This window comes from Castanea sativa, chromosome 4 (assembly GCF_040712315.1).
Source record: "Castanea sativa cultivar Marrone di Chiusa Pesio chromosome 4, ASM4071231v1".
Taxonomy (NCBI): Eukaryota; Viridiplantae; Streptophyta; class Magnoliopsida; order Fagales; family Fagaceae; genus Castanea; species Castanea sativa.
Genome location: NC_134016.1, coordinates 17,994,416 through 18,012,971, shown reverse-complemented (window position 1 = coordinate 18,012,971; position 18,556 = coordinate 17,994,416). Strand labels below are relative to the sequence as shown.

General features: G+C 34.4%; 1 protein-coding gene across 1 annotated transcript; it reads right to left on the bottom strand.

The window, feature by feature from the left end:
* Nucleotides 1–562: 562 nt before the first annotated feature.
* LOC142631167 (ferrochelatase-2, chloroplastic) lies at nt 563–17,382 on the bottom strand. Its single transcript, XM_075805263.1, has 11 exons — nt 17,142–17,382; nt 16,865–17,031; nt 16,100–16,430; nt 13,199–13,342; nt 12,651–12,752; nt 7,823–7,926; nt 7,601–7,727; nt 5,971–6,123; nt 4,459–4,559; nt 4,103–4,304; nt 563–1,123 (listed from the first exon to the last, which is right to left on the bottom strand). The coding sequence occupies exons 2-11, from the start codon at nt 16,978–16,980 to the stop codon at nt 899–901; spliced, it is 1,605 nt and encodes a 534-aa protein (XP_075661378.1). The 5' UTR covers nt 16,981–17,031; nt 17,142–17,382; the 3' UTR covers nt 563–898.
* Nucleotides 17,383–18,556: the final 1,174 nt, after the last annotated feature.

Below are 18,556 nucleotides of genomic sequence, written 5' to 3'. Positions count from 1 at the left end.
TTAAGTGTCAGAATCTTATGCATGGATGTTCAGAAAAGACATCAGAACAGGCACAAGGAACATGTCAGTCATGTATAATCAATCGAATTTATGGAGCTTGACTGGGATTAATGGTTAGATCGTGCTAAGATCGAAGATAAAATTAACTGGTAAATTAACACTTAAAGTTGTTATATATACTCTTTTTAAGTAACAGCCCAACTTTATGCGAGTACAATGCATACTTCGTTTATCTTGAAGTCGTCATATTGTTGCTGTTGTTTCCATATTTTTTGCTCTCTTTCAGTTTCTGTTTCTTCTTTCTTATTTAAAAACTGTGTTCCACATTGCATAGAAACTACAAATGAACAACTTAAAAGATATGAACATGGGAAGCTTAGATAGCCACAAAGATCACTCGGTAGTTAAATTAGTGAGCCATAAAACTAGAACATTGTCAAACAAAAATCATTTATAGGCGTATTCAGAAAAGTCCAGAGATAGATATTTCTGACATCATTAAATGTAAACTCTTCAAATTATAAATGTAGCAAACATCAACTCTGTGTTCTGTGCACAACTGTTGGTTGCAAAGAATATTGTCAACTAATTTCAAATTACAAAACTGTTAGTCAACGAACAATTATATGGCCAGTTCCAAACAATGGAAACCAACAAACAAAATAAAAAACTTTACAACATAAATTCAAGTATACAAATAAAAACCACCATTATACATATTTTTTAATTTTCACCCACATCAGTGTTGTGACTAGACTATTATCCGAATTTAATCTTGTGTGACATGCATAGTAATGCCTCAATACATGTATTTAAGATGCTAAGAGTATGCATAAACAAAACTTACATGTAGCTTCATTAATTTCCGAGGGTAAGATAGACAGAGAGGCAAAGATATTCACCGAAACAAAGGCAATATGCCCCATTGGTGTAGAAAACCCTCTCCGGTGGTGACTTCCAGGACCAACAGAACTAGCACTGCCAGCATAGCTGCCCTTCCATTCCAAGTTTCTGCACTTTTCGTCCAACCCCATTCCCACATTGTAACAGGTGGTGGTAACTCCCTGCGTTGTGAATCATACACTGCCAATAATTCTTCAACACTGCCAAGGGGAACCAAAGACTGCAAAAAATCCAAACCTCCTATCAGACCACACAAAGATACCAAAGGCAAGCTATGATACAAAGCACAAAGTGGACAGCCGTGGTAAGAATGTCCAAGTGAAGAGTTCTTCCCATTTTTATATGTATTTTACTAGCAAGACATACTAGCACTAGTGTTTGTTAAAATTATGTTTTAAGTGATTAAATTCACCAATTTTCACATATAAGAACACTTATTAAGTGATTAAATTCAGCATTTTGTAACAGCTTAACTCTTTTAAACAATCGGTAATTTATCAATGTTGAACCCACATCCTCATTCTCCACTCTCCACCCCATTATTGTGAGAAGAGGAAGTACCATTTAAGCTAAAAGCTCTTTGGCCCATGAATAGTACTCAAACGCATTTTATTTAAATAAAATTATTTTTGTTTAATCCAAACTTAAGAATGAATGAAACTCTATCTCTCTAACAAGTCCAACTTAAACTCAAACTCATTATTTTCATTTTTTAAAAAAAAAATTGTTTAATCCAAACTTAACAAGGAGTGAAACTCTATCTTTCTAATGAGTCCAACTTAAACTTAAACTCAAATATAGTTTATTTAAATAAAATTATTTTTGTTTAGTCCACCAAACTTAACAAAGAGTGAAACTCTATCTCTCTAACAAGTTCAACTTAAACTTAAACTCATCATTATCATTTTTTAACAAGTCCAACTTAAATCCAAACTCATCATTTTTTTTTAAACAAAATTATTTTTATTTAATTCAAACTTAACAAGAAGTGAAACTCTATCTCTCTAACAAGTCCAACTTAAACTCAAACTCAAACTCAAACTCAAACGTTGATAATTTTTCTTTAAATTTGCAAAGTTAATCATGAACACTATAAAAGCAATGCAAACATCAGTTTTTTTTTTAAGCCAAGTAGAAGTATGAACTCTTCTTATGTTATATTCTTCTCCTCTATTTTGTTGAAAAATAAAAAATATATTTTGTGGTTTTTCATGTATTTTTAAAAAAGAAATTTTCATATATGAATCACCAAACTCTCTTTATCCTTTTTTTACAAGATAAAAAGATTGCAATAATTGAAATTATTCTTTTGAATGTAATACATTTTTCTCTTATATTTCTCTTATTATTTAATCATATATATTTCATTTTTTTCAATAATTTCTAAGCCGTGAATCATCTGATTTTTAAATATTTTTTTATCTTTCAGAAGTTTTAATATCTGAATTTTTGAGGTTTTTTTTTACAGTATCTAAAACTGTTTGAAAAAAAATTTGTAAGCAAATCATGCAATGATGTAGTTTCTTAATCAATTTAAAATTTAAAAAATTATTTTAGTCTACCTCACAAATAGATAGGTCCCCGTGCATAGCACGGATTAGCAACTAGTTTTATATAGAATAAAACCAATTAATGAATGACCCTTGGGTTGCATTAAAGGTCAGGCTAAGTAATTAAAGGATGGCCTAAGGTAGTATTTTAAATTCAGATACTGCTTGCAGATTATACAGAGTAGGTAGAAAGTAAGGAAAGAGAAAGCAGAAGACAGAAAACAAGCCTAGGTATCAAACCTTGTTGCACTGGAATTCACACATCCAAAATATGGCATAATAATAACACACCAGTGCACCATAAGGAGCTAAAGAAGAGGAGCCCTAACCTGATTTGACTAAGAATAAAAACTAGAACCACGATAATAAAGAACCATTAAACTAAAGATCCGCAGGAACAAAACAGTTATTCAGTTAATCACTAGGACACCCTTCACCAAGAGACTCAGAAAAAAATTCCTGTGCGTAGAAACTAATTATAACTTTTTTTATAAGTGCTAAATTACCAATTCTATCTACTCCATCCCCCAAGATATTCATGCCATTAATAGCTCTTTCACTTTATTTTTTTATTAAAAAAAGGGTAACTTATGCTTTTGGTCCCTCAAACTTAGGGTTATTTTGATTTTACTCGTTAAAATTAGTAAAATTTCAGATTTGGTCTCCAAAATTCCAAAAAGAGGGAACAATTTCATCCCTCTGACTATGGGTTTGGTTCGATTTTGGTCTCTTAAATATGGGGTCAGTTCAATATTAGTTCCTTAATCAAGTGGTTGGTTAAATTTTGGTCCCTCGAAAACTGGGGTGGCTCAGCATACCATTAGTCACTAGGCATGTAAACAGAAAAATAGATGGAGGGACTAAGTTGTTCGCTTTTTTAAATTTCAAGGGCCAAATCCGAACTTTCAAAATTTGAGGGATTAACAATGAACCTATACCAAACTTCAGAGACAAAAAGTATAAATTGTCCAAAAATTAATCTGGATTTTTTTGTCCCCTTAACAATAGCAAGTGAAGTTGTTCTAGACTCATGTATCTAGGCTTCAAAAAAACTCTGAACTAATAAAGCTCATAAATACTTATAGTTGGCAGGTTTAAATTTTATACACAACAAACTGCTGAAAAGCTTAAAAATTAAGCTGATGCATATTCTTAGGCCCCAAAAGCATGTAAGAGTCCAGCACTAATTTGCTTTCCAGCTCAATATTTTTGAAGGCCTATTAAACATAAAAATTTTCTGTAGAATAATTCCCCACCCCAGCCCTCAAACATAAGGTTCATATCATTTAGCTAATTATATGGACTGTCCACAATGCTTCTCTACCTAATTTACACTAAACAAGGCTGAAAAGAACATCCTCTTTGACTCCTATCTAGCTTCATTACATAGGATAAAACTGTCAATGACATATGCTTTAGTTTCAGATCTAGTAACTACCTTTTATATGGAGTAAATTTGAAGATATAACTATCATTCACAATAGTGTAGATCTCTTAAAAGTTAAAAAAACTCAAAAATCATTCTCATTGGAGATCAATTGCACCATCAAAGAAGTCAAAGAGGATGCAAATTTACAACATAAAAGGTACCTGCCGAACAGTAATGTTTGATTATATAGCATATCAATTTAATTCCATTATAGAGGTACCTGCCGAGCTTCAAGGTTTGAGACCGCCATAGCTCCAACATAAGGGAGACTCTCAATCACAGCATCTGCCAAATCTGAAATGAAAGTTGGTTCGCATCCTAGGGCAGGAACCCGTCCCCATTTTTCTATACCAGACTTTAGAGCTAATTCTTTATACTCAACATCAATTTCTTCAAGAGTTTCAATGTGCTCACTGACAAAGCTGTGAATCAAGCATTAAAACATTAACAGCACAGCTAAGTTTCAATAATTAAATATGTCTAAATATAGATGAAGCGTTTGAGAGAGAGAGACCAAGATGAAGCAAATATACAGCTAGTGTAAAGTATAGAAAGAATGATGCCAGCACAAATTACCTAATTGGGACAGCCAACAAACTTTTCACTCCTCTTTGCCCAAGCTCAATTATTGTCTCATCTGTATAGGGTTTCAACCATTCCACAGGTCCAACTCTACTCTGTAATGCAATAACACATGAAGTCAAGATGTCTAACATGGTAATGTTGTATCAGAGTACTATACTTCCATATGAGACCAACATAACACCGGCAACCACATATTAGGACTCCTTTACACCAGCGACCCCACCCAAACTCAAAAACCCAAGATTTTCCATCCCAATCTGACACCAACCATGATCCAGCTAGTGTTGCAGCCACCAATAGACTCACCTGCCTCAGGTGATGTTGCTCTCAGTCAGAATTAGTTGAAAATCTGAACTGCGAAGGCTCTTACACCACTTCCAATATTTAAAAAACAAAAAACAAACAAACTCACCAGAACTGACTCTACCGGGCTGATTTGACTTATCCTTGTTTAATTGGTGTCCTCAGCTTTACCTTTCATCTGATATGCCTGGATTCTCCTCTTGTATCATGCAGGTTGTCATTTTTTAGCACAGTTCACTGCTCTAATTAAGGGTCTGACTTTCACCGGTATGTGTTGATCCTCATATTTTTTGGCGGTTCTGTAGCATGATGTTCAGCCTTGTTTGTTTGGTTGATTTTCTATTTGACCAGTTGATTTATGATTTGTTTGGGCATTTTTATTGTTGTTTGGTGAAGGTTCTAGGCAGTCTATGTTAAAATAAAAGGCTTGGTGTATTTGGCTGGCTGGATTTAGTTTAATTGTGTCAATTCCCTTTCTCCCATTTGTGTTAATTGGTTCCACCTTTAGTGTTTCTCATGGGATCACATTTTATTTAATTGACCTCTTTCACATGCTGTTTTTTGGTCACATGTTGCTATCCATTTCTGTTGTGTCCTCCACTGCTAACTCAGACAGGTACTTCCATTGCTTGCCTCACGGCTCAGGAAACCTGGGTCATTGACTCAAGAGCTATTGATCACATGATTCATACTTCAGGTTTGCTTTCCAACCTTGAGCATCCAAATAATATTCCCCAGATCACATTGGAAGATGACTTAACCACAAGTATGTCTGGTTTGGGCATTGCCAACCTTAGTCCCACCCTTTCAATATCTTTGGTCATTTATATTCTGAATTTTCCCTTTAGTCTAATGTCTGTCACTAAACTTACTAAAACTTTTTGTTATTACTACACAATTTTTGAGGAATTAAGGCTTGATGCAAAATCACTCTATGAGGGGGCAAAACTATAATATCATTGTATAGCTCAAACGCAAATAATATGTATGTGTGTTAGGGAAAATTATCTAACCCCTATACACACTTCCTAATGCCTAACTCAAATTCCTACAAGGGAATAAAAGGAATTCCAGATAGAGGGGTTTAGGGTGCAACTTTGCAAGCACAGGATTGGACACCGTTATCTTCATTACCGATATTAAGAAAACATAAAGATGGGCCGGGTATGAGACAAAGGACATCAGAAAACACAGTAGTACCTGATAAGCAAGAGTGTAACCATTAGTTATCTTTCTCTTTTCTAATTCTTCCATTATCAAATCCACACATTCCTCCATTTCTGACTTGTATGGATCACCAGCCTCTTCCACATATGCAAGTGGCACCCCATGTGCACTAAAGAATATCATAACCTACAATGCATATTTTCAATTAGATTCTCTCACATGTGAACTAAAAAAATAAAACAATCTAACATTTAAAGCTTTTTCAACAGATGTAAATAATATTATAGAATAAGCATGACTTTGAAATATATATTTTTGTGTTGATTCTCATATGGACTTGCTGCATTCCAATAATTTGGTGAATAATGAGGCCAACTGTATGAGACGGAATCTGAACCATAAAGGGATATTTAGTGTTTTTTTTTTTTTGCTAAGTAATCAAATGGTAAATTTAGTGTTTGCTCCTTTTACAAGGCCTAAAGTGCATTAGCATGCTAATGGATGAAATGAGGGAAGGGACTGAATTATCATGCTAAATTTATCCCACTCAAATCGATCGCAATTTTTTCACTTCCCATTCCGCACAACCAGATAATAGTGGTAATTTTCTCCTTTTTTTGAAAAAAAAAAAAAAAAAAAAACTACTCATGCACCCTGTGGGTCTTAAACTCACAACCTTACCCTCTCTCCCATCATTGTGGAAGAGGAGGTATGAGATAGATCTCATTGACCAAATAGGAGTGGTAATATTGTAACATGTCACTCTAAACTTGAATATTTGAAATCACATAAAGACTAATTTATAAATCTTTAATTGCACTTTAGAAAATAGTTATGGAATACTAGTTGAAAGATAGGTAAAGCCACCAAAGACTTCCAATGATAGTATCTAACTATCAAACTTAACATTACATTTAAATTTTCAAATAACAAAATTTGGCAAGCCATGAATCCCATGACATTATAACCTAGTCTGCAAAGAGTGAACAGTTTTAGATTAATTGTATAACTAGATTTTTGAAGCAAGGTAAGCTGAGGCTAGCTTTCTCAACAAGCTATGAGCACTTTCCTTAGTGTTTATGAATAAATACCATATCAAGATATAGGAACTCCATATTTTTCCTGCACAACCCCTGCTTCAGGAGGGTTGAAGTAATGCTGCTGATATTACCTACTTGAGTTAAAAGTAAGGCTAGTTCCAATAAGAACTACAATATTTTTTTTTTGCTCTTTACCCAGTAAGCATTACAAACAAGAAGAATCAGAAACTCAGTGAGGAGTCGGGAAATTGCCTCAAACTGATAATGATGTACTTCTGTTGTATAATAATCTAATAATATTAAAGTGAAAATGTAAGGCAAGCAAATCAAGTTGTATCAAAAGAAAAAAAAAAAGGGTATATTCTTCAGTTTCAAAACAAACTACGTGATATTCCACTTCCATCCAGACCAATACAGGAAGATAATCTTTGACTTGAAGCATAGTAAATGAAACTATACAGTCTTTGCTAACAAAATTTCAGGAACCAAACTAAAATTGGAATGCGAACTACCAAAAATCAAGAAATTGAATATGTTCCGGAGCACCATAAATTATATTGATAAACCAACAGGATTAAATGCAACAAGTAAGAAAATAATAAAAATATTTAACAATGCATTACCTCTTCAGGAGAACCAAATTTTTTTAACTCATTTTCAATCAAATTTGCCATGGCCTTTATGTACCCTTCGCGCTGGTACCAGGAAGGTATTACTGTGTGCTGCATGTTGACTAAATATTCATCCTCCCTGGCGAACCAATAAATTATTTTGTCAGATCAGTTGATATCAGATTATTTTGCTGGATTATCATAAAATTATACTAGCAAATGTGTGGTTATCACCGGAATATACTCTCCAATAGTCGAAGGCTTGAACCGCTTGTTGATATTGAAAATTGTGGATAAAGCGGAAGGACAACAAGCTTTGTAATTCTATCTCTTTTTATCTACAAAATTATTTCAAAAGAAAAATAAGTAGCAATATCAATAATTTCATTGCCACATCAGCTTTAGGAATTGACAGATAGCACAAACCAAAACCTTGATTATGAAAACTATTAGGTTAACAGCGAATTAAGTCTTCAATGATACCGTAATAGCAGAGCAGAATAATCGAAAAAGTTAGTTGGTATTATATTTGAAGAAAGAAAAGTATGAGATATCTCAACTCATTTCCTAAGCCAACTGAATGTTGAATGATCGAACATGAATGCTATTTTAATTAATAGCCTGAACAAGAGCAGCCAAGAAAACATTAAAGCAAGGAGGTGAAGGGGGTGGCTAATTAAGTATGTTGTGCACCACTCACTAGTCACCAGAACAACTCATATTGCAAAATGGGACCAGTGGAATGCTCACCAAAGCTTGCAATTTCCTTGCTTTCCACTTCCCAGACCTCTCTTTCCAGCTAAGAAATAAAATTTTTTTTTTTTTCTTTTTTGTGGATATAGGTACAGCTAACCCACATCTCAACCATACAATTTTCTGGTTTAATCTCAATTATTCGAATCCTTTTTTATATGGGTTTAATTGTGGTCCTCCAAGCTTTCATCATGAGTTGAACATGATCTATGGTCATGATGCAATCTACAGAAGGGTTGCTTATACGCATGTCATAGGCTGGAGTGTATAAAGTCACGTATCCCTTTTCCAATGTGGGACTAAGTTATCTGTTCGCCAGATTTCCCTCTTCCATCTTCAAAGCTATACTGAACCAATCCAAAAATAGTGTTCCTCATTTTGAAAAATACTAACAGACATTACCTAAGAAATTCCAAACAAAGATAAAACTAAAGACCACTTAAATTATTAATTGCTATTGACTTCAAGTAATTTGGAAATTTTAAAAATTAAATCTGAACAGTAGGGGGAAAACTATTTCCTCCAGTGAAGCAAAAAGCCAAACACACTTCTAACAGAAGCTGCCTGGACGTGGCGATAAATTGACCATTCCCTTTGAAAGCAAGCAAGTCTATCTATTCCCTATCAAATACTCCACAGAAGAAAAAATAGGCAAAATTCTAAACTTTCCATGCTAACTCCTCAAAAGCTTAGGACAGATTCCAGGAGTATTTAAAGCACCAAATAAGCCCAAAACTGAAAATCAAAGCTGTCTTGCCGTCAAATATTGCAACAGGGGATGATCTAATTGCTCCCCTCATTCTTACACTTAAAACACAATGCCAACAAACAAGGATCTTCTTACAGTAAATGGTACTCCCCATGAGGAAAAACCAGCAGTGCTTCTGTTCAAACAAAGCACCATGTTGGCAATAGCCTTAGAGTGGCCATACCTTATTCTATATTATCAACCCAAGTGGCAGACATTTTTCTCAATATCCTTGCTCTTACACTTAAAACACAATGCTGATAAAAAAAGGATCTTCTTACAGTTAATGGCACTTCTCATGAGGAAAACACTAGCAGGGCTGCTGTTCAGACAAAGCAACATGTTGGCAATAGCCTTGAGTAACCACACCCTATTCTACGTTATCAACCCTAGTGGTAGACATTTTACTCAATATCCAACCCAACAGACATCTATCCTTATCAACACAACTCAAGCTCAACCTTATTTTATACTAATATAGCTCGGATAGGTTGGGTTCATCTGGTTGGTTTGATCAAAAAATCAAAATGTCTCACACCGAGAATAAAATTTAATTGTTAGAAACTGTCTGAATTCCTATTTGGATTTGGTTAACTATTTGGCTTTCCTTAGTGTGGAAGTTGACTTGATTTCCTTTTTTGGATTTTCTTTATATGGAAGGAAAGTCTATTTTTTGTCAAAAAAGTAACTAATATTTCTTGTTCACCTAGGAATAGGATTGGTGGCCTTGGCCCAAGAGACCTCCCATATGAGAAGAAGAGAAGGCTCTTAGAAGAAAAGCAATTTAATAGTTCTTTTGGGGTTGAAATGATACCCATGATGAGAGCTATGTAAGAGAGGTTGAGCTTTGTAATCCCTATGGAGTACAGGGGACTTGATATCTGTCTTCTTGGAGGTAGGTTTTGTATGCCAAACCACGTAAATTCTTGTGTGCTCTGCGTGTTTGTTAATTTACTTGCCTTTGCAGTTGTTTGTTCAAATCTTTGAGTGTTATTGCACGAGTGGTATCAGAGCCTCTGCTATCACACAAGTTGTATCAAAGCCTCCACTATCACACAACACATGAAACTTCTGTAGGTATTCTCAAGAAGAAGATAGTTGAGTGTGTGTATGTGTGTGTGCGCGTGAGAAAGAGAAAGAGAGAGAGAGATGGACAAGGAGGGAGGAAGGCAGTCAAAAGAAAAGCAAGGGGGTTCAAATTTACGTTTAACCTAATGTCAAATCTCTAACTGACTGACATAGGAATTTGATGTCAGGTTAAAGAAGACTGCAATGTAAGAAAAAGAAGATGGATGATTTTCTTTCCTAATGTTTTTTTTTTTTTGGATAGGGATTCTCTTTCCTAATGTTATGTAACTTTGGAAAAAAGCTCCAGAAAACATTGTTGCACATGCTGATTTTGATGAACACAATTATATTGGAAAATTTCCATAGCTTGGTGGTGAATCCAGGCAGTCCAAGGTGGTGAAGCCTAGGGTTTATCCCTGTTACCTTTTCTTAATTTCTATACATGCTCCTTTTTGCAACTTTATGCAAGATCACTCATGCTTCTGCAAACTGGAAGAGGTATTTGGAACTTGGTACACAGCCTTAATCCAACTTTGGAGAGGCTCTTTCTTAGATTTGAACCCATGACATATTGCTTGGGAACAGGGAACTTACCATCACATCAAGGTCCAGCATCTAAAAGAAGATGAATGATATATATTGCGATACTTGCTTAAAGCATTAATTATACAGAAATGTTCTAGATCAATACAATTGTATTTAAGATTTTGGATTCAGCCTAAAATTACTTCATGGGGGGTAAAAAGAGGGGGGGCCGGTGGGGGGATAGTAACTACACCCAATCCCTACTAGGATAGCAAATAGGATTGAAAAGTTGTAGAGGAATTTTCTTTGGGGGAGTATGGAGGAGTTGCGTAAATTTAAGTTGGTAAGGTGGGATAAGGCATGTTCTCCTATTGAGTGTGGCAGGCTGGGGATAAGGAAGATCACTACTTTTACTAAAGCTTAGTTGGGTAAATGGTTGGGGTGTTTGGGGGCAGAGGATACTCGGTTATGGAGGCGTGTGATAGCTTCAAAGTTTGGGGAAGGTGGGGGGGGGGGGGTGTTGTTCGAAACTAGGTAGGGGTTCACATGCATGTGGCTTATGGAGGAGTATTAGGATGGGGTGGGAGGACTTTTCGAAGCATATTTGGTTGGCGTAGGGAAGAGAGTACAGTTTCGGCAAGATTGGTGGTGTGGAGATCAACCTCTAAAATTGAGTTTCACTTTTATTTGAGATTGCGTTAAATAGAGAAACGTTGGGGGAGGATGTTTTGGTGAGACAGAATATGGGGGATGTACGCAGGTGGGATGTCTGGTTCCAACATTGGTTTAATGATTGGGAGGTGGAGCTAGTAGGGGTTTTTCTTCACCAGTTGGAGTTACATATTCCTCTAAATGAGGATGGGGATCCATTGAGATGGAGGTTGAAGAAAGATGGAGACTTTGACATCCGCTCCTTCTTTAGTGATCTGAGGAGATCTTCTTCTAATGCTTTCCCTAGGAAAAAAAAGCATATGGGGTGTAGAGGCTCCATGTTGAGTTGCTTTCTTTGTTTGGACAGCTTCATGAGGATTGGAAAAAGAGTCTTACAGGAGATAATTTAAGAAGGGAGGGCTTATACTAGTAGAAGTAGATTGGTGTAGTGGTAGACAAAGTGGGAAGGATATTGACCACCTGTTGGTTCATTGCAAGGGGGTTTCTAAGTTGTAGAGTTTTGCTCTTACCACTTTTGGAGTTTCTTGGAATTTCCCAAAGGTGTGTGATTCATTGATGGGGTGGAGGAATTGTTTGGGGAAGCTTGCTTCGAATATTTGGAATTTGGTACCCTTGTGTGTTATGTGGATTGGAGAGAGCGTAACAATCGCATTTTTGAGGATCAAGATCATTCGATGGATCAGATCATAGCATTATTTACAAAGACTTTGTTTGACTAGTCTCGAGCTTGGGGATTCACGTCTAGTGATTCCATTCCGCTGTTCTTAGATTCTCTCTTATTTGTACATAGTTTGTTTTTTTCTTATGTTTTTTGTATATATCTTTTTGTTACTTCATGCTGCTTGCATGAAGTAGCCTTGTTTTAAAAAAAATTGTTACTTATCAACAAAAAAAAAAAAAAGCTCAAATTTACTTGTTTTTTCCTCAGCAAAAAATTCATGGAACAAAGTTTATAAATTCCAAGAATTATCTACCAGTTTTACATTTAAACAAGCTTATATGGAATATCCATTTGTTACCTGCAAAAAAATCCAATATTCTAATCGTATGTTACAATTCAATTAATGTGACATTAATTAGGCCTATATAAAAGATTCACAAGCTTTAGTCTCTGCAACTTCAGTTGAATTAAAAGCAAAAAATGCCTTTGCACCATCATTATCATCAGAAGATAAACTATTCAGCATTATGCTCTAAAACTAGTAAATAATAAAAGGAAAAGAGAGATCCAACAATGGTAGCATCTTACTGTACCAATTAATATATAGGAAATCAATATTAGAACCAACAAAATACCTGTTCAATTGCTTCTTCAGTGAATGGATGCCAGTAACGCATACCAACATACACCTTAGCTGGGACATTCTTTTCCCAAAGGAACTTCATCAGCTCTTCAGCCTGAATATATAGAAGGATAGCCAGAGAAAGAACGAGGAAAAGATCAAAATTGGCATTCTTATAAAATAACTCATACATAAAATCTCTTCCTAAAAGTACTCTTGTAAGTTTGTGATGAACTAATATTTACAATCCACTAGAAATCACAATGCTTCAAACTATTTATATCTACAGGTTATGTTTTGAGCATCCATAGTCATCACAGTGAGAGGGGACAGAAAAAGTTTTCCCACCTTTTCAAAAAGCGGAGAATGAAGATATTTATAATTTTTGCAGGAAGCAGGATTGATTATCATCCCAATAACCAGAAATCACCATACACTTTAATGTACACATCATAAATAACTAAGATCATGTCTAAAAAATAAATCAATGGATAAATGAGCTCTAAAAACAGAAAAATAAAATATTAATATTCAAGTCAATATTAATGAAAGTAATCATGCCTGTGCATCAGTTATCTGTCGAAGAGGAGAGCCACCGCCAATTGATGCATAGCCTTCTTTGCTCTTGGGAGCCCTGAGAATGGATATAAATTGTGCCAAGGGCTTTTGAAGAAAACGAAACAACCGTGGTAATCGTATAATATCCTGTCCAATAATGTAAAGTCAAATGAGTACAGCAACTTCACAGGCGAAAATGAACGTCCACTTCAAGGGTTTGTTAGTGCACATGATACCACCCCCAACCCCGGAAAAAAAAAAAAAATATATATATATATATATATAGAGAGAGAGAGAGAGAGAGAGAGAGAATCAATTCAAGTTTACTGCTTAATCCAACTATTCCTTATTTACATTTAAAGTAACAAGACATTGTAAGATCTAATATCAGCTCATATAAAGGAAGAAATTGTAAGGGAAAGATTCTTTGTGGCTTAGTATTCTGATGTCTAGGTTCATGAAGATATAAAGGAAAGAGATGCAATCCACTGGGCTTGATGAAGGTTTGCCAAAATATCTGGTATGGACTTTTTTTTTTCTCTAATTGATGAGGGGTAGAGTTTTCCTCCAAACTAATTTGTATGAAAGTTTCTCCAACCCACTACTTAGCGAGTCAAATGAATATTCACATATCCTGTTACTCGTATGACTTTTTGTTAGGATAAGTCATCTAAATAAAACACATTTGAATCATCACGTAATGGGCTAAATGAGACTCTTCCAACTCAGTTTGGAGAAAAACTTTGTCCCATAATGAGATCTAGATCATATCATTAAATTTGGCTAATATGAACTATTGAAATGACCTTCTCAGTCAAGTAATAATGACTAATCCTTGCATCAGAAAATGGAAAAGACCTCGTTCACTATGGTTATAAAGGAATACAGCATTGTGGTTATATAGAAATATAGCACTACAGGAGCAAACATCTAAAAGGAAGTTCATGATCCAAAGAGGAAACAAAGGCAAAAAAATCATTTTGGGTCCTATAAATATGTGGTAATTTTAGTTTGGTCCTCATAAATTCAATTGTGTCAATTTAGTCCTTTTTACATTGTTTCAATGTTATCCTTCTCGTTATCTCACTAATAGAAGATGTGGATGTATCTAACAGATTTCTTACGTCACATTAATAAAATAATGATATAATAATAATTACGTAGCATAAAATGGAAGCTTCAACAACATAGGTGTCACATAATAGCCATGTCACCTGCCATGCTGGCATTTCTCTTGTTCTTTTTTCTTTTTCTTTTTTTATTTTCTCCCTTTTCTTTTACTTGTTTTTTTCCTTCCAATTTCTTGGTAACCAAACAAAGAATAAAAACTCAATCAATCAAATGCCAATCACCATCTTACAATCAAATGCCAATAAAGCTTCCATCCTCACTCAACAACACCCAACTCTGGACAAGGTTACACTCCCAAAAAATAAACACGTATGAGAAAAAGTCAATGATGAATCAAACACACCCCTCCATAGATATCAATCCCATTCCTCCATTGCAAATCCAAGTAAGACAGCAACGAGAGCTTGCTACATCTTACCAAGAACAACCAAAACCCAAAATCATAAAAGACTGCTAGACCTAACCACATTTTCAATTCCACTCCTTTAAAGCAAATATTGAAAAAACCCACCAGCAAAACAATCCCATCCATTTCACCGTTTCACACAAATTCCACTCCATTAAACAAGAATTCGAACAAGAAAAAATTCCAATTTATTTTGCCTTAGCCACACCGGGTAACCTCCATCACCAGTGACATCATCCTTCATGATCACCTAACCTAGCATTGGGGTCTCCAGTTGATCTGACGACAACATCATTGGAGTGACTGATTGTTACAGCGAGTAGAGTTTTGTTCTAGAGAGTCTTCAATTTAAAAAAGAAGAACACGAAATAAGAATGCAAAAGAGAGAGAGAGAGAGAGAGAGAGAGAGAGAGATATCTCGTATTTAGGAAAGAAGAAAAAGGTGGCTAACACAGTTATTTATGCTACCTAAGCCATTGACATGCAGAAGTAGTAAAAAAGGACATATCATTTAAGGAAGTAACATAAAATATGACTTCAGATAGAACAGAATGGAGGAAAAGAATACATGTGGCTGACCCGGACTAATTTGTTGAGGATCCATAGCCGACCACGAAATTTGAGACTAAGGCTTTGTTGTTTTTGTTGTTGTCACATTAGTTGTAAACATAACATGTAAGTAATGGCAAGGGTATCATTGAAAAGGAATCAAAAGGCCAAGAACTAAATTGACACAATTGAATTCCTGACCAAAATGAAATCACTCCATATTTATAGGGATAAATGTAAATTTTGCAGGGCACATGCCCACACACACACAAAAAGTTGACATAGAATAACCATGATTTTATCACCCACCATTTGTTGATAGCTATCCCCAATCCTAAATACAGATTTATGCGTGCGCGCGCGTGTGTGTGTGTAATAAGTAAAGCAATTCATTAAAAAGGGGTACAACCTTGTATACAAGAAGCATACATATGAAGAGTAAAATAAAGAAATATCAGTACCAGAGATGATATAACTGTGTAACCGATGGCAAGATATACACAAGGAAAACCAAATATCATTTTAAGATTTTGTGAAAAGAATATATTATTCACCTGCAACATAAACCATTACACATGCACGTATCTTTCGATATAAGTTGTAACAGAACAAAGTAAGAAAGCAGAAACTTGCATAAAAATAAGGTCAAAATTTCTGACCCATCTAACAAGGAAAGATTGATGAATCAAAATAAACATAATGGTCAATAAAAAACTTGACAATGAATATTCCAGCAGTGAATAATAAAGAATTATTTGAGACGCATTAAACACACACACAAAAAAAAAAAAAAAAAAAAAAAAAAAAAAGCTTGTTACCGGGTCAGCAAAAAGGTTAAACAAGAAAGGCTGCACATCATCAAGAGTCTCTGGACCTCCAAGGTTGAGCAACAAGACTCCTATCTTATCTTCATCAACAATAGGCACATTGGAGACATCAAGTTGAGTTTGTGAGGTCACTAGTGCCCCCAATGGCAGCAAATACTTGTTCAGAGATTGCTTAGAAAACAAAGATTGTGTTTCAGACGATCCCCAAGAAAATCTTGCAACTATGTGATTTTTTGAAAGATAAGAATTATGACAAGCCTCCATATGAACCCCCGAGCAACGATATATTCTTTGGGAGGAGCATATTGCCTGTGGCAACTGCCTATCAAAGCAAAGAACACCAAAATATAACAAAATTTGGATTTTGCTATACCAATCTCACATAAACAAATTTTTTTACCATAATTTTTTAATAATGCACTGAAAGTTAAAAAATACACTTTTCATCCCCGAAATCTGGTCTAAGTTCAAATTCAAAAGGTTTTAATGTAGTCACAAGCATCAATTCCATCCTTCCTTCAATCTATCTTCCATTTGCACACATGGCAAACAGAGTGTTAAGGTAACACATCAATTTGTAAGACTTATGTCTTAAAATTCCTCGTATCCCTAATAAATTTAATAGATAAAATTGATACTTGGGACAAAATTGAGACTTTTAAAATTTTGAGTGACAAAAAAAAGTAGATTTTAGGGACAAAAAGTATACTTCTGCCAAAAAAAAAGAAAATGAGAAGAAGAAAATGGGAAACTTACAGTGGGAATTTGCAATTGCTAGAGGTAGAGGTGAGGCATGGAGGACGAAGATATGTGGAAGATGAAGAAGAAGAAGGAGAATAGGAACACGCATGACTCTGAATCAGACCCTTCATACTCACAACAGTTTACAGAACTAGTACTACTCTTCCTCCTCTTTCACGTGCCTAAAAATCAAAACCCCACCACACAAAATGAGCCTAAAATCCCAAAACCAAGCATTTACATCAAAACCCAGATGGAAAAAATTTATCAAAGAAGAAGAAGGAGGAATTACCAACACGCAGTGCAAGGAAGCATGTGAAAAAAATTGTAGTATGAAGAAATGGAGATGAAGAGTGTGAGTGAGAGTTTGTGTGTTCTTTCACTTTCTAGAATAGTAAGCAGAACTACTAGTTGGAGTTTAGCTATGTTGCTCGCTCTCTCTCAAGTCCCAACCAAGTAGCAGAGGTAGTTGGAGTGGTATGCTGAGAAGGGAGGGCCACTCAGAATGACAGAGTGATTAGAAGCCCACGCCACTCTATCTCTCTCCCTGTCCCTCAAATATGTTGTCTTATCCTTTTCTTTTCTTTTTCTTTTTTCTCTTTTCCTTTCTTGTACTATCACCATCACTTTTTTTTCTTCCTTTTTTTCCCAAAAAAATTTACATTTTGAACTATAGGTATAATAAATTATTAGATTAATCTTGATAATTTTGAAAGTAACTAATTAAATCCTAAATTTTCAAAATATAACAAATTAAATTTCAAGCCATGTAAGTGAAATGACCTTGTGTTTGTGTTTCAAATGTAACATAAGCTTAAAGTTTAATTTTTTATATTTTTAAAATTATAAAATTTAATTTCTTAACTCATTAAATTATAAAGTTTAAAAATGTAAACTTTCCTTCTTCTTTTTATCATTTTCTGGATTGGTATTTATTTGTTTTTTCCATTTCCATTTTAAAAACAAATTAGAATATAACTCATGCATATGCAAGAGTGCAGAGTTAGTATATATTATAATTGTCAATATAATACGATACATATTGTATCATGTACAAAAAGTTTCATATTGTAAAAACATATTGAAAATGCTCATTAATTCTATGATACATAAGCGAGTATAATATAATTTGTATCATAATATAAAATCGTACGTATCGTATGATACATAAACATGTTGGTTTAAAATAATGTTTTTTTTTTTTGTTAAATTTTTTGTTTTTATTTAAGTCTGACAAGTTATTAGACTTGATAAAAAAAAATACTGTTGGATTTGTTTTTGACACAAAATTATTGGACTACTTAATTGAGCCCAATAACGTAACATGTCCATAAGTTTTTTTATTTTTTTTATTTTATAACATTGAACTACATACTTTTTTTTTTTTTAGGAACGATTGAACTACATATGATACTTCAAATATTTGCAAACATCTTTTTATACTATGGATAAGGTATTAAATGACAATATAATTATTTTTTATTATTGTTATAAGTCTAAGTAGTTAGAATGTCAATAAAAAATGTAAAAAAATTATTCAAAAAAAAAAGAAATAGACAATGTTGATGATAATGGAAAAAAAATGACGATGAAAAATAGTTTTGCAAGATGATGAACATTATGATAACGTTGACTTAATAGAATTGATTAGACAAGATGATGAATATGATTTAAAGAAATTATTATTTTGGCCCAAACAGTGGCAGC

Coding starts and splice junctions, on each gene's coding strand:
- LOC142631167 (XM_075805263.1), bottom strand. CDS start 16,980: ATGAAGGGTCTGATTCAGAGTCATGCGTGTTCCTATTCTCCTTCTTCT. Junction 7,728..7,822: donor CTATTGGAGAGTATATTCCG/GTGATAACCACA, acceptor TTGGTTCGCCAG/GGAGGATGAATATTTAGTCA. Junction 4,560..5,970: donor GTTACACTCTTGCTTATCAG/GTACTACTGTGT, acceptor ATTGCATTACAG/AGTAGAGTTGGACCTGTGGA.